At 42.5% G+C, this 27,408-nt stretch overlaps 1 protein-coding gene across 1 annotated transcript in view; it reads left to right on the forward strand.

Moving 5' to 3' along the window:
• The first annotated feature begins 430 nt into the window (after positions 1-430).
• LOC111144308 (ubiquitin-like modifier-activating enzyme ATG7) overlaps positions 431-27,408 on the forward strand; it is a 51,205-nt gene continuing 24,227 nt past the window's right edge. The window contains exons 1-4 of the mRNA XM_022498549.1: positions 431-475; positions 17,018-17,190; positions 17,878-17,932; positions 26,101-26,218. Coding sequence (XP_022354257.1) covers positions 17,031-17,190; positions 17,878-17,932; positions 26,101-26,218 — 333 coding nt within the window. The 5' untranslated portion in view covers positions 431-475; positions 17,018-17,030. The remainder of the gene's footprint in view (positions 476-17,017; positions 17,191-17,877; positions 17,933-26,100; positions 26,219-27,408) is intronic.

Consider the following 27,408-nt stretch of genomic DNA (forward strand, 5'->3'; position numbering starts at 1 on the left):
GAGAATAATATTTGGTTTAGAAAGAACAGGTTAATCACTGACGACCTTCATGAGATTTTACCTGTTAAAATTCTCATCTGTCTCCACACCTGTCTCCTTAATGGCACCTAGGATACGTTTAAAGCTGCCTCTCCTGGAAAATGGAAATGATCATAATTCCTGTCATGCTCTGAAATCGAAAGAGAGAACGTGGAGCAGTTTTTTTCAAAGCATGACTGGCGTATACACATTCCCACAGCTAATAAACTAGCTCAGCTCTCATCAGGGAGCCTCGCCCACCTCCTGACGCTCCGCCTTCGCTGCAACTCAAGTTCCTCCCACTCAGCCCGGTGCTAGGGGCTCATTTACCAGGTTGGCCCGCGCCTCCGTGTGCGCAGGCGCACCACTAACCCAGGAGGGCGGGCGGGCGGGGCCATATTGCGTCATCGGGGCGCGCGCTGCGGACGACGCTGTGGTTGCCGGAAGTTGATCGGCGGTAAGTGAGCCGCGCAGGTGAGGGAGTATGGGGGTCCTGTGGGTTGGGTTTTGGAGGTCTGGTGGGAAGGGGCGAGCTCGGCAGTGAGGGCGAAAGTCTTGGTGGATTTCAGGATCCTCCCTCCTCCGGGGAGTCACTGACTCCGGCTCTCACCCTCCTTCTCCAGCCACATCCCCGGGAATTGTTCAGTCCGGGGTCTTCTGACTAGAAAGCTCCTAGTGTCCTATGTCAGCCCCTCCTGTCGTCTGGCCAGGAATCCTCTGAATCTTCGGTGTTGGAATACTGGAGATAGGACGGCAGGGTTCTTATCCTGGCTTTGCCTGCATTTGCTCTGTGACTCTGGCATGTCACCTCTCTCTGAGCCTCTCTTCCTTCATCTGTAAAATGGGAGGGATGATGTCGTTTGTGAAGCGAGGGCGTTAAATGAAGTCAGTTTTTTGTAAGGGCTTTCTGAGCTAAGGTTCTCTACTCTTCAGTTTGATCCAGGGTTACAAAGTTTAATGCTTATTCAGTCAGGTAAGGTAAATGTAGGTGTAAGAAATGTATTTCCATATCAGAAAGAGTCAAACGTATTTTTACTGAATTGAGCTTATGAGCACAGTACTAACATGTATGAAGTTGGAGAAATGAAAAAACTCGTGTGTTGCACTCGTGTAATCTCTTGATTTTTAAACACTGACGACTACAGTTTTTTCAAAACCAATTTTAAAAAGATGTTTTTTAACTACAGCTGGAACCAGGCATATCTGTGACTGCCAGTTTCAGGCCTCTGGGTCCCAGGTTCCCTTTCCCATTGAATACTTGGATTTCTTTTGTGACACCCCTGCCCACGGGTTAAGTTTCTTAAGTGGCAGAAAACTCACTATTTCTGGTTATTGTTGTTTGGTCTTTCCCTAGCTTTGACTTAGGCCATATGTTGAGCTGAAAGTGGCTACCCCATAATCTCAGCTCATTTTCCCTCTTTCAGGCCCTTGGGCTCTCCCTTCCACTTTATTGCCCACACACCTTTGAAAGCTGCTAGTTTGTCTTCTGCTTCACACCATTTCTTCTCCAGGCTGAGCACATTTAATTTATTTACCCATAGTATATGCCACAACAACTGAGAATTTTGTTATGTTCAAGGCATCACTGTAAGCACCGCTGATGTAGAGGTGCTGTTCATGGAGCATACCTTTTGATCGTGGTGGTGGCAGTTGTGGCAATTGTCAATAATATAGTGCTTTTAGTGGGTGGTAGGTGTTTCAGATCCTGTTGGACACTAGAAAAAAGAAACAGTAATGTGATGGAGAGTAACTGGCGGTAAGCGGAGGGAGCTATTGTAAAATTTAGCTGGTCAGAGATGCACTCTCTGAGGAGGTGACTTTGGAGCTAACATGCGAATGAAGAAAAAGCCAGTCTTGTGAAAGTTCATATTGCCTAATTGTTTCTCCATCCCTCAATTCTGTGCTGTGGTCTTGTTAAACTGTTTACAGGTTGTGTCTCACTTGTAACCCTTTGCTCCTGCTGCTTCTGCTGCATAAAACATCTCTGCTTCCTCTTCCATTTTTCTTGGCCAGCTTCTCCCTAACCCTCATGTGACATGATTTTGAAATTCTTTAAGGAGTTACGTACAGGGCTCTCAGTCAAGATGCACATCTCTGGCCTCAGGGAGTTATTTTTTAAGTCGAAGAGATAGACCACAGCACTATGGTATGAAGCTATTGAGATTTGCCAGAGGAGGACTTAGAGTGATCGTTAAGTCAGGCTGAGGCGTCAGAGAAGGCTTCTGTGAGGACATACTGCCCATCGGCCTGAAGGATGACCAAGAATAGTCAGGAGAAGAGGAGTGGAGGTGGGATGAATTGCAGACATTGGGAATGGTGTGAGCAGACGTACTTGCGGGTAGTTCACCCAGGCTAAGATATGAATGTGGAAAGGTAAGCAGGAGGCAGATCACAAAGGCTTTGTGGGCAACATGAGATTGTATAATACGTAATTAAGAACACAGATTTTGGAATATAAGTTACTTGTGTACCTATGCTGGCTTTGCCATTGAACTAGTTTTGAGACCTTAGGCAATCACTCTAAACTTCAGTTTCCTCACATAAGCCAACCTTCCAGGGTTGCTGTGAGAATTGAATGCTTTATGTTACTTGCTTGATGATGGTAGATGGTAAATGATAAACTGTAGCTGTTAATATTGCCATGCTAAGATGTCTGGACTTTCTTGAAGGTATGGTGTTGGAGAGTTGAGGCAGTGAAAGTTTAAAAAAGGGTGTGACATGCTCTCATCTATTTTAAATTACCCAGACGGTTCCATGGTGATTACACTGGACAGGGTAGGGCCAGCAGGGAAACCAGTGAGGCCACTGTTGCTTTGGTCCAGGTGGCAGAGGAGGGAGGCCTGAACCAAGGCAGTGGCTGTGTGGAGGGAGATAGATGGGTGGGTTTAAGGGACAAAGGAAGGGATTTGCTGGACTGGTAGTTACCACCATGGATAACACCACATGGGAGAGGAGGAAGATGAATCGGAATATGGGGGATGGAGGGGATGGATCCTATGTGTGGACGTAAGTAATAACAAAGCTCTTTGATTAGCGGTCCTTGATTGGTTATCCCTGATCTCCTCTGAGATTTTATTTGAAAGTCCAAATGGCCTCTTCTCCACTTTGACCCATGGGAAGTGAAGTTCTGAAATGCCTTCCTCCTCCTTTTTTCTATTTCCTGATCCTTCTACCTATCTCTAGTGTAAGGCCTGGTTGTGTATTTGAGGGAGAATAATGAGATGCTGCTTTGTTACCCAGTAGACATTATACAACCCCATGGTCCTGGCAGACTGAGTACCAACAACTCGCTGTCAGTCCAACCCCAGATGATCACCTGTGGGGTTTTCTCACACCTTCTTTGTTGTGATTACCCTCCCTTGAACTTTTCCTGTTTGACAGTCTGTCTTTGAGAGTGTGGTGTGTAAAGGAAGATCTTTTTCCTCCGGGAGTCTGACCATACAGACCAGGGATGTACTTCTTTTGTGGTGACCTGAGCACCACCCCACCCCACCCCAAGTCTTTGTTGTAGACACATCCTGTCCATTATCATGCTGTGGGCTCCCGGTGCTACTTGGCACTCCCCATTTGCATTTGGACAGCTCTCTTGCCCATCTCCTCCTTGTCTTTCAGATTTTCATTCCTCTCCCGGCTTCCTAACCTTGCCTTTGACTTCACTAAGTTGCAACCATCAGTTAAGGCTCCTCAACTGCTATCATTTACAAACTTACCTCCAGCTGACCGTATCACTTTGCCTAATTTTGTGAAAGAAATATGTTTAAGGCTAATTCTTTTTCTTGTGCTGAGATTCCGTCTCCTCCTTTTCCTTAGGACTTGGTTCCATCATTTATTCCGTTTCTTTCCTGCTTAACCATCTCTTCTCATTTAAATCTCTGGGAAACACAAAACACCTTCCTGTTAACTTCTGTCATTACACCACCTCTTCCCAGCCACATTTCTTGACTTCCTGAAGTCGTCATTCACTAAAATCCTGCTTCCACCCCCAGCTCCTCCAAAATTGCTCTCCCTAGTCTTCACACCTCCGTGTTACCAAAACTCCTGAACATTTTTTCCTTCCTTGTCTTGAATTCTGAGCACATCTGATATTGCTGATATATTGCTTCATTTATGAAAACCACTCCTGCTTTGTGCTGTCTCTCTGGCTGTTTCCCCCTGTATCCATTGTATCCTTTTTTCCTCCTTTTGTCCCTTCCATGCTAGTTTTCTCCAAGGCTCTGCCTTATACTCTGTGCTCTTCTCACCCCCAACTTCAATTCCCACTTAGTGTGCCAAAGACCCCTGTTCTGTGCCCTGAGCTGGGATCTCTCGTGAGAACCAGTCCTCAAACTCAGTGAGTCCAAAGTGAAACTCATCAGCTTCCCTCCAAAGCTATAGTTCTTTCTACATCCATTCTGACTCATTCTCCTCCTTCCATTTAGTCATTCAAACCAAAGCCTTGGAGTCATCTTGGACTTTTCCCTCTCATCCCGTCCCAGGTATTTATCAAAGTTCTACAGATTCTCCTTCCTTGATATCCCTTAACACATTTTCTCCTCCATTTTCTCTCCCACTGCCTTAGTCTGGGCTCTTCTCACTTCTTTCTGTATTCCTGCATGACCTCTGAGCTGCTTGCCATGTCTGACCCTCAGTGGTGCTGCACTGCCCTTTCTAAAATACCGATCTTTGCTAAAATATAAATCCCTGCTTTTTCAGTCTAATTTAGATACCTCTCCTTCCTCCTCCCATAACAGCCTGTACAAACACTTATACCATACTCTGCGGCACTGGTTTTATCCACAGATTGCTATACTATCATTCCCGGTCTGTCTAACCCTCGAAACTTAGATCCTAAAATGCAAAGACCTTAGCTTTTTGCCATTAAATGCTGAAATATAGCACAAGAACTTGTACATAATATATTGAAGTTTATTGAGGGAATAACTAAGTGGAAATCCCTCTGTCTCTGACACGTTTTATTGGAAACATTATGTTTTTGAGTACCTCCTGTGTCAGATACATGCATTTTATAGTTGAATCCACACAGTGATACAACTATACACAGTTGATGTCCCATCTTATAGGTGGGGAAACAGACTCAGAGAAATTAAATGACTTGCCCAAGATTGTGTGGCTAGATGTAGCAGAGGTGGGATTTTAACTCAGGTGTCTCTGGCTTATGAAGCTAGGCCCTTCCATTACCATACTGCCTCCAGTGTATCAGCCTGCATTGTCCAGTTTTTTTTTTTTTATTGAGATTTAAGACCCTATATTTACCTCTATGAAGTTTTTAGTCCTACTAAAATAGGCCTGTTATATCAGCTGGTCAGAACCTTTTTTATTCTGAACTTTTATTATCCATCATATTACCTATTCCTTCCTGCTTAATGTCGTGTATAGAATTGATAAGCAAACCTTTATCATTATCCAGGTTATTGGTAAAATGCGGTAACTATACCTTATTTAAAATATGTTTATGTGATTTCTGTGTCTGTTTCCTTGTTCCAGACCCCTAACACAGGGTTCAGCACACATGAAATACTTAGTAAATACTGTTGAATATTTGTCCACACAGACAAATAAAAATAAATTGGGCAAGACCAAAGAATGAGCCAATGAACACCTATTAGCTCCTTATTAACATCAGTTAATACCTTAACCAACATTCTTCGAATAAGATTACTTTACCAGTTTTTGATGCCTCTGATTATGTCAGTATATCCAGTTATGACATCTTCATCTTGTCTACTAGGATATTTGGAGCATTCTTGTCAGAGACCTTGCTGAAGTCCAGATATCCTAAGTCCTATGTCTATGGTTCTTTGATTAAGAAAGAAGTGCTGTTAATCTGTTATGACTTGTTCTTAACACCATAGTGGCCTCTTATAATTACTTGGGACTGCTTCATTCAGTTGTACAAGTAGTACACTGAGTAAGAGGCCACACCTGAGGGGTGTTTTGTATAGGTCATAGGCATCATGGATTTATTTTTGTAGCACCAACTTTCTGGCAATCAAGGGTAAAATGTCTTGAGCCAACCTATCAGTGTATTACAGCAGTTTTCTAAGGGAAGGAAGTAAAACGTCTTGAGGAAGGGTTGCAGTTTCCTAGTTGTACAAAAGTGCCACGTGGCCTTTAGAGTGGCCCACATGACACTCCTCCTGGGAGCAAAATCTCTGTTCAGTGGGATGTAGAATCCAACCTTATTCTCATCTTTGGAAATCAATATTTTGAAAATCTGGTATCAAGTATTGGCTTGGCCCAATCTTTCAGCCCCTCTTCCTTTTCCAGGACTCCTTAAATATCACTGAAACTGAAAACCACAGAGCCTCTGTTACTCAGAAGCTAGCCTCCATAACTCAGCCAGCTTTCAGGAAACCATCACGGATTTTACTTGTTGGTTGACACAAGGCTCCACAGTGATTCGGGTGAATCCAGGTGGCTGTCCCTCATATACAGAATGGAGCAAAGTGACACTGTTGATTGGTACAGGTAACAAAAAGAACTCAAAAGCAGGCAACCAGTCTCCATTTTCCTTATATTGTCTCTCCTCTCTCACAGGCCTTCTCAGCTTTTACAGCTGTCACTACCTCTCCCTTGTAGGTTTGGACGCCCTACAGTGCTGGTAGCCAGTGGACCCACTCTCAAAAACAGGCTGAACAAGAATAGAGTGTGTATGAAGCTTAAGGTTATTAAAGCAGAAGGAAAACCAAAGAAAAACAACTCGCACAAGTAGCCAGTGAGAATGAAGGTTATAGTTGAAGACTTTGGAAGTGACTGTCAGTTCTCTGATTGACTTCTTGAAGAAGCAAATAATGTCGATTTGTAGGGGTAGAGGTGGCATACGTGGAGTGAGGGAGACAACTCATCCGCAATAGCAGTTATCTTCTCTGCTTATGTGATTAGCTGTGACCACTTCACAGTACAATCATAAAAAGAGCCATTTTAGATGACTTGGTGTGTTGTGGAGACATCGGTTTGGCTCAAGGGCATCTTGACTCTGATGTGATTTTTTTAAAAGGAATCGAGGCTTCTGAACCCAGCTGGTTCCCCTGTAGGAATCCTGAGTTTTCGTCTTCTGGTTAAGCCTAATCTGTCTTCGAAGTTTGGAACTTTGCCCCACCTCCTTTTGGAAGGGAGGGCTTGTAAACCTCCCTCTTTGGCAGCCTTGCACATTATTTCCAAAACTCATGAACTCGCGGAGCATCATTAGCTGACAAAACATGCATTGGCTCCATATGCCAAAGGGGCCCTCTCCCCACTCCTGACCGTCTCCACCTCATTTTTTTTTTTTTTAACCCATCAGCAGCTAAGAATATACTCTGTTTGTCAGTAGGACTTGGCCATATGGTTTGGTGCTTATTTTAATGACTGCCAGAGCTCGCAGCTGGGAGAATGAGAACAGAAGTCTGCTCTTTGTGCTCCATTTTGGCCCAGAGAAGGTACTTTGGGGCCAGACTGCGGTTATTCTGGCACTTCTGCTAAGTGAATGGCCCCACATGGCCTCAGAGAAACTGAACACAAAGTGCTCCTAACCCTTAGAACTTATTCCTCTGGACTTCTCCTTGATGACCTATAGCAGGAGACCATCCATTCCATTTTAATTAAACCTCTGTTGTGACTGCAGTGCTCCTTTGAGGGAGGGGAGGCTTCAATGAGGCGTGTTGGAGGCAGAGAAAATTTTCATAGTGAGTATGGGGAAGGGCAACCACATTAGTCAGATGCTGTTGGCTAATGTGGGAGGATGTGTTGACAAGAACTAATAGCCGTACCATTAATTGACTGCTGACTGTGCCAGGCACTGGAACAGGCACATCACACACTTTCTCATTTAGCTGTCCCAACAACCTCAGGGCTTGGGTACAATTATCCTGATTTTGCAGAGAAATCAAGGCACAGGGGATGAAGTTCCTTGCCCGTGGTTTCTCAGCTAGTGAGAGTTGGAACTGGAACTCACACTTGGGTCTATCTGAAGACCAGACCTCCAGTTGCTATCACTTTAGCCTCCCTTCTCTGAACCATTAAAAGTACCCCTGTCCTCCCAAAGCAGACAAATAAAAACCCAATGATACATAGTGGAAAGTGATAGCAAGGCATATTTTTAGTACAGTGAGGCTGGTCTCTTTTTCTGCTGTCCCTCCAAGAGTCTAGTTTCCCTGAAGACAAGTTTGTTTGTTTTATCACCATGATTGTTGTTTATCTTCTACCAATTTTACTTCTTCATTTTTACAAAAATCCTATACTGGCTTAATATTTGCTGTGTCCAATCCTGTTGGCCCCCCACCAGAGGGAGACCAGTTGGACAGACTCAACAGGGAGCCTTCCTCCAATTAATTATCTAAGCAGCAAAGCCAAAATATTTCCTTCTTTAGCTTCTTTAATAACAGATGCCAGGGAAATTTATGGAAATGATACTTCGTTTAGACTTATTTAGAGCATTGAATTTCTTTTCACCAAAGCTAGATTTAAATAGGTCATCTGTTAACTATTAAGTGAATACAGGAAGGTTCCTTGTAGGGTCATGGTAGCTTGAATACTGGGGTTTCTGTTTTACTTTTTTTCTCTAAGTATAGTATACATATAGTAAAATGCACTAACCATAGATCTGTAGCTCATGGGTTTTTACATATATATGTGCCCTATAACCAGCTCCCAGCTCAAGGTATATAGAGTATGTCCAGCTCCCCAGAAGGCTTCTTATTTCCCCTTCCCAGTCATTAGCCCCACCCTAGCCTATAATTACTCTTCTAACTTCTATCATGTTAATTGGTTTTGCCTATTGAATATAACAGGCTAGGTGTGTGCAGGCGTTAAAATTGTCTTCATAATTTATTTTGGAACAGTTTCAAACTTCAAAAAACCTTACAAGAATAAGACAAAGACCTTTCATATACGCTTCTCCCGGAGACTACATCCAGATTTTGTCTCAGTATCAACCTTTATAGAAGCAGAGTGTCAACCCAAGATCACATGTTGCCCTCAGTCATCATGTCTTTCTCTTTCACTCTGGAACAATTCTGTAGTCTTCCCTTGACTTTTAAGACCTTGACACTTCGGAAGATTGTAAGCCAGTCTCAGTCCTTTTATGGAATATTTTTCAGTTAGGGTTTATCTGACATTTACTCTCACTGAGCCCCAAGTCATGTTTTTAGCTGAGCGCTGTCGATGTTTGTGCTTTTCGTGGCATTCCATCAGACAGCTTGCATGTCTGTTCATCCCATTGATGCTGGTGTTAACTTCATTTCCTCCATGAAGATGGTGTCTGCCAGATTTTGTTACTGTAAAGTCACTTTTTCTCTCCTTTGAAATTAATCATTTTTTTGTGGAAAGTTACTTTGTGACTGTGAATGTAAGCTTTTAACTCCTATACCATGGGGATATTTTCAGGAAGAAAGATCTATTCTTTACTAATTTTGTAATGTTTTGATTAAGGTTTCATTTCAATTGATTTGTACATGCATATCTCTTGCCTACTAAGGTCTTAGTCCTAAAAAAAAAAACAATAGGTTTAGAGACCTTCTGAGTATATGGACTATTTCCATATGTTGTTCATGATTTCTTACTCTAATCACCACATTCATGGTAATGAGCTTTGTCTTCCCAATTGCAAAAGCCTGGCTTATTTCTTTCTCTTGCTTCTCTCTTTTTTTTTTTATGATTTTATTTATTCATTTGACAGAGAGAGAGATCACAAGTAGGCAGAGAGGCAGTCAGAGAGAGAGGAGGAAGCAGGCTCCCTGCTGAGCAGAGCCCGACCATGACCTGAGCCGAAGGCAGAGGCTTTAACCCACTGAGCCACTCAGGCACCCTCTCTTGCTTCTCTTGTAGAAGGTACCCATAAAAGGTTTCTAGAACTCACCTTAGTAACATTTGAGAGCCACTGTGCAAGAGACTATGGTATATTGAGAGAAATATGATCCAGGATCGGTAGCTTTAGAGTTTACAATCAGATTGACGGGGATAGACAGATCAGTGAAGAGCTGGACAATAATACTAAACATGGAGGTAGCTCAGAGACAGAAGTGATTAACTGTAGCCAATGGAGAAGAGCAAACAAAGAGTAATGAGAGTGAAGGGCAGCTCTGGGAACACTTTCTGGAGCAGATAACCTCTGAGCTGGATTTTGAGAAGTGCGTCAGTCACAGGGACAAGGGTGTCTTAGACAGAGCTAGCTGTTTGTTCAGAGTTGAGGAGGCAGGACAGCAGGCATGTGAGGGGAGCACCAAGCAGCTTGATGCTTCTTCAGCACCAAGTCAGAGGTGAGGAGTGGTGGGGCCACCAAGGTGGCTCCAGAAAAGTTGGAAGGTAGTAGTAGGGGTCCAGGAAAAAGTAGGAAACCATCAGATGTGTGGTAATATGCCAGTTTTGTATGTGACATTCCACTAATGGCATTATTTATTTATCTGAGAGAGAGCGGGGGAGGGGCAGAGGGGGAGGGAAAGAGAATCCCCAAGCAGACTCCCCACTGAGCGCATATCCCTACATGGGGCTCGATCCTAGGATCCTGAGGTCATGATCTGAGCTGAAATCAAGTCAGCCACCCAACCGACTGAGCCGCCCAGATGCTCCAAGCTTCAGTAAATATTAACTGAGCTTCATGGTAGCTTACTGATGCTGACATATGTGTGAGTGTTCTGTGTAGACTTGGTTTTCCAGTTCATAAAGATGTATTTGCAACATTATAGGGTTTCTATTGTAGAACAGCAACTGTGGCCTGGCGGTCTGCTTCACCAAATGACAGGTGTGGAAGATCGTCTAGTCCAAGGGTCCTCAAACTGCAGGCTTCAGGTCAGATCCTGACCAAGGCTTTTTTGTGTGTGTGCAGTCCATGAGCTAAGGATTGTTTTTACATTTTTCAGGCATTGTAAAAAAGGAGAAGAAACTATGACAGAAACTGTTTTGGCATGCAATGACTAAAATATTTACTATCTGGCCCTTTTCAGGAAAAGCCTGCCAAACCCTGGTCTCATCTGACTGCCTGATACAGTAATCCTTTGTACAATATGACTTGGCAAATAATCATCTAATATATGCTCGGACACTTCCACTAATGGAAAATTCATTATCTCTCCAGCCAATCTGTTTCTTATTTGGACAGTTCAGGCTATTAGTAATATTTAAAGTCTGCTGTAATTTGTCTCATTATAGTATCCATCTATTGGCCTTTTTTGGGGGAAGAGGATTATTATTGTGTGTCAACATTTACTGAGCTCCTAATATAGTCTAGGCAGTGTGCTGAGGGCTGAAGAAAGATGAGTAAGACATGGTTTGCACCAGGGATCTCTCAGGTGTTGTTTCTTGGAATTAAAGCTGCTATGCTGGTAGTCTTGGGTGTCTTTCATTCCCCGTCTTGCCATTGGGTTAGGACTTTTTTCTTTAATTATTTTATTTATTTCTGTATTGTTATTCCACATACACAAAATTCATTGAATTTCGAACACAAATTCAGAGAGAATAGGGCCATACAGTGAAAATAAGTCTCTCTACACCCTTGTCTCCTGACTCCATGTCTGCTTTCTTGGGAGGCAACCACTGTTACCCATTTCCTGTGGGGATTTGACTTTAAAGAACAGCACTACCCAAGGTTTAGGACCATTTGTAAAAAACACTGTTGGCAAGTTCTCAAACAGTGGTGTTTTTTGAGCTCCTACTTTGTATAAGTTGCTGAGTGTGACTTAGTTTTATTTTCATTTTTTTTTTTTAATTTGTTTGACAGACAGATTACAAGTAGGCAGAGAGGCAGGCAGAGAGAGAGAGGAGGAAGCAGGCTCCCCACTGAGCAGGGAGCCCGATGCGGGGCTCGATCCCAGGACTCCGGGACCATGACCTGAGCCGAAGGCAGAGGCTTTAACCCACTGAGCCACCCAGGTGCCCCTAGTTTTATTTTCATAAAGCCTGAAATTTGCACCACGTTTGGGTGGTACACACAGCCCAGAGTTTGTATTGCTTACCTACCCACCTGCTATTTAAGTTAAATCTTGACTGGATATTTTGGTTACTGCTGCGATTCTTGCTCATGACAGTGTTGAATCCTCATCAAAGCCTCTCTCAGTGGAAGTGACACAATCCCATTTTGTGTAACTCCCAGGTTTCGCATCCTGAATGTGATAGAAATAGTTAGAAATGAAGTGAACCACACTTATATTGATGCCCCTGTCAGTTTCCTTCCTTGAATATGTCTGTTTGTAGTGTTGAAGTATGGTAGATATAATCTTTAACTTTCTAAGCAAAGCAGAGGCCAGAATTCTCACCTTGTGCTGTCTAGGGTTGTACAGGCACGTCTTTTTTTTTTTTTTTTTTTAGGAAGCAGGTGTTGTTTGGATCTAGGTTAGTGACACATAAATAACTTTGCATCTATAACTCACTACTCCTTCCAGAATTCCATTCTGATCATTACTTCCTTAGATCTTCCCTTCCAGCTTAAGGAGATGGCAATGTGACACAGATGTGTGGGTTCTTAAATGATGCAGTTATACTTGAGTGTGCTCTTCAGATGTTTCCAGCAATGTCCTCATCACATGTTGCTGCTGCTGAGGACCTTTCTGTTTTCTTAGCCTGTCAAGCAGTAGTTCAGTGGCTGAATACCAACCATTTTCTCTTGTGAAATAGGCTCTTGGTTTCTGTTTGAAATTTCTAAAGGCTCAAATAAGTCAGAAAATGTTTAAAGGATGTGTCTCTTATGCATATCACTTTGTTAGTATGCCCATCTGTCATCATCTAAGTGGTCTTCCTGAGTCATTTTTTCCCAGCTGTTGAAGTGTGGTATAGGAGAGAGTCTTCTCTTTCATCTCTGGCACTGAAAAAATTCCATCTTGATGACCTCAGCGGGTCATCCAAATGGATGATGAATTACTGCTGACCTTTAAGAGTAAGTTGTGGATGACTGAAGCGTGTAGGAGCCTGATGACCCGTCACACAGAGGCTTTCAGAGATCCATTTGTACCACTGTCTGCTGCTGTGTTGATTTCCTTCCATAGTGGATGATTACTCTGGCTATGACTTTTTTCTTTTGACTCTGTTGGAGAGTAAGTTAGTATGAAAATGTTTTTCAAAATGGTTTTTTCGCATATGTGCGGCTGATAGGCAATATAAAGGCTCTGAAAAGGGGTGTCTCCCTTCGAGGCAGTACAGATATAGTGATGAGAGAGTTGGGGCTTTGAAGCCAGTCAACGTGGATTATAATCTCAGCTCTTTTCCTTCCTAACTGAGTTACTTTGGGCAAGTTACTTGATACCTCAGTGCCTCCATTTCTCTTCTATAAATTAGGCATAATGCAATCACTTTGAGCTTGTCCTAAGATAATGTGTAAAATGTTTAGTGCTTGGCACAGAATAAAAATTCAATTAGTGGGGCGCCTGGGTGGCTTAGTGGGTTAAAGCCTCTGCCTTCAACTCAGGTTGTGATCCCGGTGTCCTGGGATGGAGCCCCGTATCAGGCTCTCTGCTCTGCAGGGAGCCTGCTTTCTCCTCTCTCCCTCTGCCTGCCTCTCTGTCTACTTGTGGTCTCTGTCTGTCAAATAAATAAATAAAATCTTTAAAAAAAATTCAATTAGAATAGTTACTACTACTACTGCTATTATTTAAAAAGTTTTGAAAAGCATATAATCAAAAAAGCAAGTATGATTCATGATGGCAAACGCTCTAATGGATGTTTTCATCTGTCATCACAGAGAAGGGACCCATTGATGCCCACTGACTGTGGGCGTTAATTAGAGCTTCATAAAAAATCTTAATAGATGAGAAGGAGTTTTCATGGTAGACATGAGGAGAGGTTTCCTAGGGAAAGGTGTAAGGCTGGGAAACAAGCAAGCTGAGACAGTGTTGGCACCTTACTCTTTCCGGGGGTACGGCTGGTAAGGTTTTGTTTGTTTAAACAAGGGAGCGCCCTGTGCAAATCAGTTCCAGTAGCAATATAGATGTCTTGTTTGAAGACAGAATAGTGGAAAGCATTGAAGAAGACAAAGGCAGTGACCTGTGAGCATGTTAAGTCAGGAGCTGAGGTATGAGATGGTGGGCCTGACCTTTGCAGGGGGATGGAGGAGAGAAAGAGAAGCTGACTTGGATAGGAAGCACAAAATTGCATGAAGAGTATGGGCATATGGAATTTGGATCCTCGCCCTTCCCACTTCACCGCACTTTCCTACCTGTATGTCCTTCTGTGGACTTCTTACCTCTCTGAACCTCAGTCTCTTCCTCTGTAAAACTGGAACTGTCACTTATTAGGGCTTTCAAGAGGAGTAAATTCAGGTGCATGCCCTGCTGCAGTGCCTCGTCCTGGTCAGTGCTCTGTAGCTGTCACCTTCATCTCATTCCAGAGGCCCATTTAAGGTTTAGCTTCTAGCAATTACTGATTTACTGAATGTGAAAAATAGAAAAACTGAAGATGACTTTGAGGTTTTGACCTCGGATATGGTTGGTACTATTAAGTTAACTAGGACATACTGGGAAATGGGCAGAATTTTGGGAAAAGAAATGTTTAGTTTGGGGTTTGCCAAACTTGAGTTGTCTGTGAGAAATCCAAGTTTTGGCTTTAAAACATACAGATGACCTTTGAACAATGTGGGCGATAGGAGTGCTGACCCCCACATAGTCAAATCCATGTACAATTTTTGATTCCTCAAAACTTAACTACTTATAGCCTATTTTTGGCCAGAAGCCTTACTGATAACATCAACAGTCGATTAACACATAGCATTAACACATAGTCGATTAACACAAACAACTAGGTTATATGTATTATAGAGTGTATTCTTAAAATAAAGTAAGCTAGAGAAAAGAAAATATTATTAAGAAAACCTTAAGGAGAATACATTTATAGTACTATACCTTATTGGAAAAAGTTCCATGTACGTGTGGACTCATGCAGTTCAAACCTGTGTTGTTCAAGGGTCAACTGTTTGTTTGGAGGTTAGCTCTCTAGAAATATAGTCCTACAGTTCACTGCCATATAAATAGAAATTAATGTAGAAAATGAATAATTTTGCTTTTGAGAAAACTTACAGACCAAGGAGAGGGCCGAGCATGGATTCTTTCAAAAACCAATAGCAGAAAGCATTGTGGAGGAAGAGTAGAAGGGAGTGATTGGAGGAAGCCATTTGGGTATTCTAGACCAACGTTTCTCAATGTGAAGCCCCCAGATCACCTATACGAGGGTCTGATTCTCCTTTGGGCACTGAAGTCTCAGTGCATGGGATCCATAAGCTTTCCCTGGGCCAATGGAAATAGATGTGACCTGGAAAGAGATGAACATTCTGAGAGTACAGAATTATAAAAAGCCTTTCAAATAATTAAAAGCCAGAAAGTATTTAATATGGGATGAGGGTACATTTAAATATATTTGAAATGGTTTAGAGGTGGGCCCTCCAAAAGTAAGAGTGCCGGTGGCCTGAAGCCATCAAGTAGTACCAGACTTGAATCAGACCTGCCTGAGCACTAGTCAAACCTGGGGACTCCTGGTCACCCTCATCCTCTCTTCTCCTCTCCAGCAGCTGGAGCCCAGGCATCCTCAGTTTCGTTTCGTTTTGTTTAGTTTAGTTTTGTTTAAGATTTTATTTATTTATTTGTCAGAGGGAGAGAGAGAAACCGGGAAGCAGCCAGCAGAGGGAGAGGCAGGCTCCTCGCTGAGCAAGGACCCCGATAAGGGATTCAATCCCAGGACCCCGAGATCATGACCTGAGCTGAAGGCAGGCACTTAACTGACTGAGCCACCCAGGTGTCCCTTCATCTTCAGTTTTTAATAAGCCCTCAAGGTGGGGAAAGTTTGAAAACCTCGGGTCAGGCATTGTCTAACGTATGATACTGAGAATGCGTACTAAGGCGGTGGGGAGTTTTAAAGACTCTGAGACTTCCTCCCTACTCCATACTCATCTCCTCCTGGAATTTTAGCATTTTCATGTAGCGCTAACTTTGCACTTTACCATCTAGTTATTATCAGTCGAAAGCTTGTTATCTCTCTCTTTTTTAAAGATTTTATTTATTTATTTATTTGAGAGAGACAGAGAGACAGAGAGAGCGTGTGCATGCATGTGCTCTAAGGGAGAAGGAGAAGCAAACTCCCTGCTGAGCAGAGAGCCCGACCTGGGGCTCCACCTAGGCGCCCCCGAAAGCTTGCTAGATCTTAATTCCCAAATCCAACAAGTTTGGAAGACGGAAAGCTATGTAATAATCTTGGCTCAAAACTGTGATGTGGTTGATGTGAACTGTTGTCATCTAATGTGACTCTTCATACATTCTGCTGCAGAAATATTACTCTATCTGGTCATAGGGAAGTTAGAGTGGAAAGTGAAGAGACCTCCCCCACTTCTGCTTTTTGGAAATACCAAGGTCCTCTAGTATTGTGCTTCTCTAGCTGGCAGTGGTGTCCCCCTGAGTGTGTGTGCAGGAGTAGGAGAGTTACAGTGTGTGCATGCCTGATTGCCAGGAGGGTCACATTTATTTGATGATTTGAGGGGGAGAATGAAATATTAAAATATGTATATACAGTAAAATGCAAATTTTCCATGCATTTAAAAGATAAAAGATGAGATGTAAAAAAATTCAGGTTAGGTGGGCAGAAATTTGTTCATTCTCTCCTCGGCGGGGGTGGGAGGTGTTCAAGTGCAGCTCTCATTCAGAGCTCGGATAGTTGGCCTTGTGTTTCTGACCTGCTGGACTCGGGTTTTACATGTGTGAAGTTCTCCAGGACCACACAGGAGGACAAAAATTTCTGTGACTCTGATTATGTCTATGAAGGCATAGCACTCATGCTGCCATCAGACTGACTTGAACAAGAAAGGGAGATACCCAGAGGTAAAGGTCAGAAAGGCCTAAGAGAAAGGATTTACTTAGAAAATCATTTGTGTTGTCAGGAGGTGAAACTTAGCAATATAGGCCAAATCAGGGTGATTTTCAGTTAGGTCTTTAGGTAGCCTCTATACCTCCCATCATTTTTTGCTTGTTTGTTTTGGTTATGCCTTATTACAAATTTTTTTTTTTTCCCTCACCATATGTTGTGCTATTTTGCTGTGTTCTGTTTTGTTTTCTAGTAGGCAGCAAATAATGGCAGCAGCTCCGGGGGATCCTGGGCTGTCCAAATTGCAGTTCGCTCCCTTTAGCAGTGCCTTGGACGTTGGATTCTGGCATGAGTTGACCCAGAGGAAACTGAATGAGTACCGGCTGGATGAAGCTCCCAAGGACATTAAGGGCTATTACTACAATGGTGGGTGACAGTAACTCAGTATCCTGTCATCTTCTGTTATGCTCTCTGCCCTCCAGTATAGGGTCAGCTTTCCCACCTTTGTCTTTTATAATTCATGCTCTTCACTGGTTTCTATTTTACTTCCTGACTGTGTTTAATTAATTAATTAATTTTTATTTGGGTATCATTTACACATAGTGCTACATTAGTTTTAGATTTACAACATAGTTATTTGATAAGTTTATACATTATGCTCTGCTCACGACAGGCGTAGCTGCCCTCTGTCACCATACAGTGCTATTACAGTAACATTGATTATATTCCGTGTGCCATACCTTTTATCCCCTTTTACTTCCTGGCTTTTGACAAAAACTTGTTTTCACTTCTTTTCCTCTGTTGCGGGGAAAAGAAAGAGAGTAGTGAGACTCCCATTATTAACCCAAAGAATTAATACTGACTACTTAAAATTGCTGAGGGAGGAGATTGGAAATTTTTTTCTCAATGAATCTTTTTTTATAGTCTGGACAAATTCCTCGAATTTAGAAAAGCTCTGGCATCTTCTGCTAAGTCCCTGTTGAATATGGATGACCAGGAATTGGACAGGGCACTTAGGGCTCAAGAAAGAGAACAAAATTATTCACAACATTTTAGTTATGAATGCTGCTATTACTGACTCATAATGGAAAATGTGATAATGCTTCTGTCCAGGTGATTCTGCTGGGCTGCCAGCTCGCTTAACATTGGAGTTCAGTGCTTTTGACATGTGAGTATTTTTTTCTTTTCTTTTCTTTTTTCTTTTTTCTTTTTTTTTTTTTTTGGCTTAAAATCTAAAGTGTTTGCTTTCTGTGAGGAATGAACATTCTTAACTTTAAACTTAGGTGAGCCACAGGGGGACCTTCGGGAGTCCCCAGAAGCAGGGCCAGCTCTTCAGTTCTCTTGTATCCCCCAGAGACAAGTGCTAGATGCACAGAGACAAGTGCTAGATGCTTAGGACTATTGGACATACCTTTTTGCAGCAGGTAATTATCAGAGCCTATTAGGTGTCAAATATCATCTAGATTGGTTGAGGTGTAGATAATAGCCCTTCTGCTTTTGATTTTATTTAATATTTTGTGATTCCTTATTGATACTTCTTGACTTACTCCTTCAGTTTCTTATCCATGGACATCAGTGAACATTTATTAGGCTACTTCTACATACAAGCCACTGTGTAAGGCATTATACAAAGAAACACGACATACACCCTCAAAGAGGTTTTTTGGTTTGTTTTTTTCTTCCTTGGTTGGGAGCCATAGGTACTGCTGGAGAGAAGAGAGACATTTATTGGCTTAATTATGCAGGTGTTTTCATATACATAATCCTTTCAGACCTGTCAGATGTGATTTTTCTCTTTTTTCAGACGAGGAAACCATGGGTCAGAAGGTAAAATGGCTTGCCCAAGGTGGCTAAATTTAGAAGCAGAGTGAAATAGATTTCTGAGGTTGTAGTCTGAGTAGCCAGGGGCATTTTGTTATATTCTACAGAAACAGAAAGATCAGGAGGGGGATACGATTTTAGGAGGAGGTATACTTGGTTTAAAACATGTTGAGTTTGAGATGACATCATCTGGTGGAAATGCCCAGGAGGCCCTGGAGTCAAGGAGAGGGTCATCCATGCAGAGGAGATCATGAGGCTCTAAGAGAGGAAGACTATCACGTAAGAAGAACAGAGGGCCAGACTGGTGAGTGGATCTGATTGGGGGGTGCAAGAAGGAAGATACAGAACTATCAAAGGAGATAAGAATTCTCAGAGAGGAAGAAGAACCAGACAAGTGCTACAGAAACCATAGATGGATGCTTTCAGGAAGGAAAGAGTTGATCAACAGTGTCAGAAGCAGAAAGGTCAGCATTCAATGCAAGGGTCATTGGATTTGTTGATTAGACTGTTTGCAGTCTCAAACTGAATTCCACACAGAAAAGTGGAGCTGAAACCATATTGAGGGGCTCTGAGACGATTAATACTTGAAGAATTGAAGGCTTCAGTGTAGTCAGTGCTTCCACATTATACAGTGTTGTATTAGTTTCAGAGGTACAATATAGTCATTCAACAATGTCACACATCACCTAGTGCTCTCATCATGACAAGTGTCCTCCCTAATCCCCAACACCCATTTAGCCCATCCCTTCATCCCCTTCCCCTCTGGCAACCATCTGTTAAAGATAAAAAACAGAAGAGTCTGTTTCTTGATTTCTCTCTCTCTTTTTTATCCCCTTTGCTTGTTTATTTTGTGTCTTTAAATTCTTGTTTAATTTCTTAAATGCATGAAATCATATGGTATTTGTCTTTCTCTTATTTCTCTTATTTCACTAGGTATTATACTCTCTAGCTCCATCCATGTCATTGCAAATGGCAAGATTTCATTCTTTTTTTATGGCTGAATAACATTCCATTGTATATATGTATATCCCATCTTTTTTATCCATTCATCAGTCGGTGGAAATTTGGGCTGCTTCCATAACTTGGCTATTGTAAATAATGCTGCTGTAAATTTTAGGGGTGCATGTATCCCTTTGAATTAGTGTTTTTGTATTCTTTGGGTAAATACCCGGTAGTGCAATTACTGAATCATACAGTAATTCTATTTTTAATTTTTTGAGGCGCCTCCATACTCCTTTCCACAGCAACTGCACCAGTTGGCATTCTCACCGGCAGTGCATGAGGGTTCTTTTTCTGCACATCCTTGCCAATGCCTGTTGTTTCTTGTGTTGTTGATTTTAGCCATAGAATATATTTTTAAAATCTCTCAAAAAGTCAACACATTTGATTCTTCTATCTCAAATTGCAAGATTTAATGTTGTAACAGAAATCTAAAATGGTATTAGTCCTTTTCCCTATACCAGATAAATCAGGGATCTGATATGCTAAAATAAATAACACGTCACACTCTGAGGGGAAAGAAAGGCTTAGGAAAAATAAACAAAACATTAATATATTAAAAAGTATATTAGTCTTTTTATCTTTAAAAGGCATGTGTTGGTGTTTCTTGTTCTCTTCAGACCTTTCTTGCTCTGTAATAAATTCCTTGTGATTGCTTATCAAAACAAATCAAATCCTGGTAATCTCTCTCTTGTTTTGGTAGAGATTAACTTACCTCTGAAACAATTACAAGATAATAAGGAAAATAGCTGACAGTGTATAAGCATTAAATTATTTGGAGATATTCAAGGGGGCATATGAGCAGTGTAGTTTTAATATGATCTCAAGACTCTAACATTAATTAAAAGCTAAACTTGCTCCCATCTTTACTCTGGACTAGACTGAAGGGTTATGTTCTGTTTTTTGGTTTTTTTTTTTTAAAGATTTTAATAATTATATTCTTAGGAACAATTAAAAAGTAGTTCATAGAAGTTAGGTTTTGATCTTATTACAAAATCCAAACATCTTAAACTCAAGTGATCCAGAAATTTTAGTTGACAGAGGTAAGAATATCTGTGATCGCGCAGCTATGACTTTCACAGAAATTGCTTGATCTGACTGGTCATATCTTTTCATTGCGCTGTTGAATACCTGCAGTGTTGGGAGGCTATGTGGTTGAGGAGATGAGCAGGAATGAGGGGCAGCCCTAGTGGCAGTGCTGGATCCTGCAAGCCTCTTATCTAAGGCGGGTTAACTCTATTACCTAGGTTAAGTGCTTTTAATTTCCTCACATTCAGTTTCCTCATCTCTGGCACTTGGCTTCTGATGTTCCTTCCAGTTTTACAAGTCTGTGATTTTCTGAATCTGTCTTAGGATGATTGGTGTTTTGGTCTGAGTGTTTGTGTCCCTGCTTTTCCTATGTTGAAAACCTGATGCCCCTGGTGATGGTGTCAGGAGGGGGGGCTTCTGGGAGGGGGTTAGGTCATGAGGCAGAGGCCTCATGAGTGGGATCAGTGCCTTATAATAGACCCCCAGAGAACTAACACGCCCTTTCCACCACTTGAGGATGTGGAGCTAAATGGGCAGTCTGTGACTGAAAGAGGGCCTTCACCAGAACCGGACCATGCCGGCACCTTGATCTTGGGTTTCCAGCCTCCAGAACTCTGAGAAAGAAATTTCTGTTGTTCATCAGCTACCCAGTCTGTGACATTTTCTTATAGCAACCCAAACAGACTAAGACAGCTAGGGAGTTTAATGGAAGTACTTGGAGTACCACAGAAGAAAGGAGTTCTTCATATGCAAATTATTTTCATTATTATTCTTTCTTTGTTTTTATTGCCTTACACCTGCATTGGTTTGTAGGGGAAATCTTTATAAATTTACTCATCAGATGCTGAATGCCTCTTACATGCAGGATGGGTAGGTGGTAGGAATACAAAGACTTAAGAAACATGGAGTGCTGGATAGAGGTAGAAGATACATGTTTGCATTTTAGTGTGCTCTGTACTGTAATAAATGTGAAAAGGTAATGGTTATTTCAGAAATACTTATTGATTGCTTCCTCTGTGTCTTGACAATAGAATGTGCTAGGCACTGGGCATGGAGAGAGGAATAAGGTACAGCTGAAGAGCTAACAGTCCTAATACTCATTTTTAGATGCCAAGAGTATCTCAGCTTTGCATAGCACCAGATAAATCCCTTATTCTCTGAGTCCCTGGAAGCCTAATGGGTCTCTGCCAGTGGTTAGCACCATAAGAATCCACATTGTTCTCCACATTGTATGAGGTGAATTAGCAGTCAAGTAGTATTTTGTCAGGCATCAACCATTTTGCACTGGAGAGAGCTGTCTTAGTGTAGGGTATACTGCTAAACCAGACTCCAAAACGTAATGGCCCAAACACAAAAGAGGTTTATTTCTTGCCCACTTAATAGTCTGGGACTGGGGTTCAGTCTTCTTCCCTCTATGGCTCCATCATTCTAGAGAGCTTGTATTTGTGTGTTGCTTAAAACAGAATTGTAGGGGGCACTTGGCTGACAGTTGGTGGAGCATGTGACTCTTAAACTGAGGGTCGTTGAGTTCAAGTCCCATGTTGGGCATGGGACCTACTTAAAATAAAAGTATCTTAAATTCCACATAGGAGTGAAATTGTATGGTATTTAAACAAAACAGATAAACATAGGGAAAAGGAAGGACAATAAAATAACAGAGAAGGAGACAAACCACAAGAGACTCTTAACTAGAGGAAATAAACTGAGGATTGCTGGAGGGGAGGTAGGTGGGGGGGGTAGGGTAACTGGGTGATGGGCATTAAGGAGGGCACATGTTGTGATGAGCACTGGGTCTTATATGCAAGTGAGGAATCACTAAATTCTACCCCTGAAACTAATATTATACTATACGTTAACTAACTTGTTTTAAATAAAATCTTGAAAGAAAGACCAAACAAAAAGTTAAAAAACAATAGCAACAACCCAACAACCTGAATTGTCACTTTGCCTTGCCAGGCAAGGACATGCATTACTTTGCTCAGGTTCCACTGGGGAGAGCATGAGTCTGGGAAGCGTGGTGCCCTACTACAAGCAGCATATATGTACTCTATTTCTGTTTAAGAATGGAAGAGTAGATTTTGGTGGACAATCTCTGCATAATTGTGAAATTGACTCATTAAAGCATTAGTTTTCCTTTCTCTGGGCTTCTTTCCCTTGAGGAACATTTATCTTTGCAGTCAGAAGAAATATTTTCTTTACTAAGCTTCAAGTTGGACTTAATTAGAGAAATAGCATAACCCTTGCCCTCAAAAAAACTTTAAAAAATAGTTAAGGAAATTAGACTCATATGCAAAATCATCAGCACAGAACCCAGGCTCTCTTAATCTCTGCTATCTCATTAGCCCCTAACACAGATCTGACATGTACTAGTTGCTCAAATAACTGTTGAAATCAATTACAGGCAGTCTAAATGCATGGCTTTCAAAGTGGGATGTGGTGTGATTGGTGGAAAGACAGCAGTGGAATCTGTTAGAGATGTTGCAAAACAGACACTCACAGATAACTACAGAAAGCATGGTGCATGCCTCCATACTAAGTATAACTTCTAGGTTCCCAAAGTTCCTCATAGGCCTGCAGAGCTGTGCAGTTAGAACAGAGATTCCTCCAAATAATGAAAAATCACCTCTGTCTGTCTTCTGGGGAATTTATTCTGTCCTGGCCACCACCCTGCCTGTCTCTCCTGCCTTTGGCCAGGTGTGAATAACAGGTGCAAACCAGCTTCAGAACTTCCCTCACTCAGGGCTGGGAGACTGAATGAAGTGCAGGCTGAGTTCCTAGAGATAGCATCCCCAAGCCGGTCCAGGCTTGAGGCCTTTCTAAGATCAGTCCTTTACCTGGTTATTCTACATCATTGGGAGTTCACAGTTGGCTTTACTATCTGGGAAAGATTTCTAATTCTGATCTTTTAACAGTGTCATTGAGATATAATTTACATATCATAAAATTCACCCTTTTAAAATGTATAAGGCATGGGGCGCCTGGGTGGCTCAGTGGATTAAAAGCCTCTGCCTTCGGCTCAGGTCATGATCTCAGGGTCCTGGGATCAAGCCCCATATCGGGCTCTCTGCTCAGCAGGGAGCCTGCTTCCTCCTCTCTCTCTGACTGCTTCTCTGCCTACTTGTGATCTCGATCTGTCAAATAAATAAATAAAATCTTTAAAAAAATAATAAAAAAAAAATTGGGGCGCCTGGGTGGCTCAGTGGGTTAAGCCTCTGCCTTCGGCTCAGGTCATGATCTCAGGGTCCTGGGATCGAGCCCCACATCGGGCTCTCTGCTCGGCGGGGAGCCTGCTTCCCCCTCTCTCTCTCTGCCTGCTTCTGCTTACTTGTGATCTCTCTGTCAGATAAATAAAAAAAATCTTAAAAAAATAATAATAATAAAAAAAAAATTAAAATGTATAAGGCAGCAGTTTTTACACTTGTGTATTCACAAGGTTGTGCAGCTGCTACCACCGATTCTTGAACATTTTCATCACTCCAGAAAGAAAGCCTATACCCATAAGCAGTTACTCTACATTCTTCCCTTCTCCTACTCCCCAGGCCCGGTAACCATGGCCTACTTTCTGTCTATGGATTTGCTATCCTGGGCATTTCATATAAATGGAATTTTAGGAAACTAAACTAATATGTGTCTAGGACCAGGATGTGGACTAAATTCTCTTGTTTCTAAGTCCAGGACTCTTTCCAGTCTTCATCTGAGCCATCTATCTTCACTTGTTGTGGAACAAGTGAACTTGAACCTGGAGAGGTTGGCAGAATGGCTTTCCCTCCCACTATCACTTTTTAAATTTGTTTCCTTGGCTACCTCCCCTGGTGGGACTTTACTTATGAAAAATTCTTCCCTTTGAAACTTCATCTTGTGCTCTCTGATTAACTTGCATGAACACTAATGTTCTAGGAGCCTGGCCAGCATGCTGGCAGTTACTTGACTTCCCATGATGACAGTTCAACACTGCATTCACATACCTGGGACAGTCAGGCACTTAGGAAGAAGGGTCCCTTCTTCTTGTGCATGTATCACAATTAGAGCAGAGCTTTGTCCCTTCTAGTTCAGCAGTAATTTTATAAAGCCAAGTCTGAATGTAGGGGGCCTAGTGTACCAACTACTACTGTGCTCTTTCTTCCTCCCTCTAAGCTGAGTCTTGCTCCTTTGTGATTTGTCTTTCTCTTTAAGACAGTCTTTGATGTCCTCCTCCCACGTGGATGAAAAGTATTTTATTGGAGTAGAGTTGTGAGAAACAGCTTATGATTTGCTAACTTGTCAGCCCCCAAGGGAAGGCTCTGGCCATTGAAAGTTACTTTTTCCCAGGACTTGGCATTTGCACCCCACAGACAACATTTGGCACGGCCGCCTTGGCCACCCATTACACCCCCACACACCTGGTCTAGGTTTCGATCTTCTATCCTCGCAGCCCCTGTGAACCCAATTGTACAGACTCCAAGAGACATGAGGTCTTTGAAACTGTACAATCAATAAAAATGCATTCTCTCTGCAGTAGTTGTAATTGACAACAGTATTAGGCTCCTATTTTCATTTAGCATCTGTAACCTCTAAAACACAAGTTAATCATTTCAGAGAGGAGACCAGATATTTCCACATCTGAGTTTGTACTTAGAATTAACTCGTCTTCTTCTCCCCTGATTTTGATTACTCTGAAGACCGTAAGGGGACAGTATAGAGTGTGATACACACGTGACACGACAGATTGGCAGGTAGCCCAGGTCTGACACATTTTGTCTGTGTGACTCAGACCACCACCGGAAGTTGGCTCAGCAGCATCTCTTTGTGGAGCCTGGTTAGGCTGGGTGAGGTCTGGAGACAGAAGAGGGAGACATGTTCCCTGCCCTCAGGGAGCTTAGTATCCTCTAGTCGGGTGTCTCTGATGGTCAGTCTTAAAGACACACTAAAATGTAATGCTCAGTTTCCTGTGCCAGCCATTACCAGAGAAAATGGGAGGGTCTTCCAGGAAGGAGAGGGTTTGGAGCAGGGCCTTGAAGCCTGTGAGTGTTTGAGTAGGGATTAGGCAGCTCAATACCTTGGAGTCTGCTAGTTCTGGCTTTAGATTCCTGCCCCGCCTATCTTTATGTGACCTTAGACGAGTTACTTAAGCCTTTAATCAGGAGAAAGAGTTGTTGCAAAAATGCAAAACTTGTACAGTTCTTGGTGCAGTAGAAGTTCCATAAATGATGTTTCCCTTTCAGGTTAAAGATGAGAAAGGGTAAAAACTAGATAATGGATTTCTATTTGAGGTGAGATGGGGGGTGGTGCGCAGTGGAAGAACAGCAAGAAGTGAGGGTAAAGAGAATATAGAGATTTTGTGTGTGTGTGTGTGTGTATAGTTCCAGTTTTTTAGTTCTTAAGCAAGGATATTCATGTTTTCCCAAAGAAATGTGTGATTGATTATCTCTTTGCCCTGCAGAGCACTGTCTTTTGTCTCCCACTGCTGTCCCATCTGTGCCTGCCTAACCATGTTTCTCCCATGTCTAGGAGTGCTCCCACTCCAGCCCACTGCTGCCCAGCTGTTGGAACGCTCTTTAACACCAACACACTCGAGGCTTTCAAGGCTGCAGATAAGAAGCTACTTTTGGAGCAAGCAGCAGATGAGGTTAGCTGGGAACTGATGATGTATCTGTCCTGTCTTCCCTGGTCTTGGTAGGCCCAGTGGTTCTGATCAGCTGTATGGGTCTGTCAGGGAAACTAGCATAGAGTCCGTACTTAAAGATCCTTGCAGGCTTTGGTTTATTTCCCAGAGGGAGTTCTTACAGTCTCCTGCATTGGCAGGAAGTTCAGGGAGAAGACATTGAGCCTCTCAGCTGGGGATAGGCCAGAAAACCATGGCAGGGCAGTTGTGAAAAGCTTTGCTGCTGTTCTCCAGTTAGCATTTGGAAGCAGCTTGACCTATCTCTAAGAGTTCTATCCCTGTGTCTACGTGCCTTTGGGTTTTCTCTTCTTTGTGCCACATGGCTTTCCAGTCCTAAGTACTATAATGCTGTCAGAGATGATTGTATTGTCTCTTCGTATCTTTAAGGCTAAATCTAAACTACTCCATCTAGGGCGCCTGGGTGGCTCAGTGGGTTAAAGCCTCTGCCTTTGGCTCAGGTCATGATCTCAGGGTCCTGGGATCGAACCCCACATCAGGCTCTCTGCTCAGCAAGGAGCCTGCTTCTCTCTCTCTCTGCCTGCCTACTTGTGATCTCTCTCTCTCTCTGTCAAATAAATAAAATCTTAAAAAAAAAAAATGAGTATGGGTGCCACGGTCAGAGAAGGAGATCTTCTGCCTTTGGTCTTAAGGAAGCCATCCCTAACATCCCTTGAGATGGACGTAGCTTGTGACCCAGGTGATGATGGTGGTTTTTCTTGGCCTGTAGCTTGACTGCCCTGGGCTCCTGGTCTGGCTACACATTTCAAAGGCTGTCTCCAAGGAGCTGGGTTGGGTTCTCTTCCATTATCAAAAATCACAGATTGTTCCCCACAGAAATCCCATCCCTCACCCTGTGGCTCAGCCTTCACCCCGATTCACACTCCCCAGCAGTTCCCCCACCCTCTTAGTTTTTCAGCCATGGGGCCTGCTCTTCTCTGCTCCAGCTCCTCCAGGGTTATTATGTCAACAGTAGGAACAGAATTCTCTTTGTTTATTTCCATCTTCCACCCAGTGGCTCCTTTGGTGCAGCTGTTTGTCTTGCATAGTGACATAAAGTTTAGCAGCTAATCTTAGCTACTAAAACCTTGTGATCAGCAGCTATAGACCAGTACCAGCTTCTGCTTCTGGTCACACTACTTGCTGAGTATGCATAA

Source organism: Enhydra lutris, unplaced genomic scaffold (assembly GCF_002288905.1).
Source record: "Enhydra lutris kenyoni isolate GAN:26980312 unplaced genomic scaffold, ASM228890v2 scaffoldscaffold10, whole genome shotgun sequence".
Classification (NCBI taxonomy): Eukaryota; Metazoa; Chordata; class Mammalia; order Carnivora; family Mustelidae; genus Enhydra; species Enhydra lutris.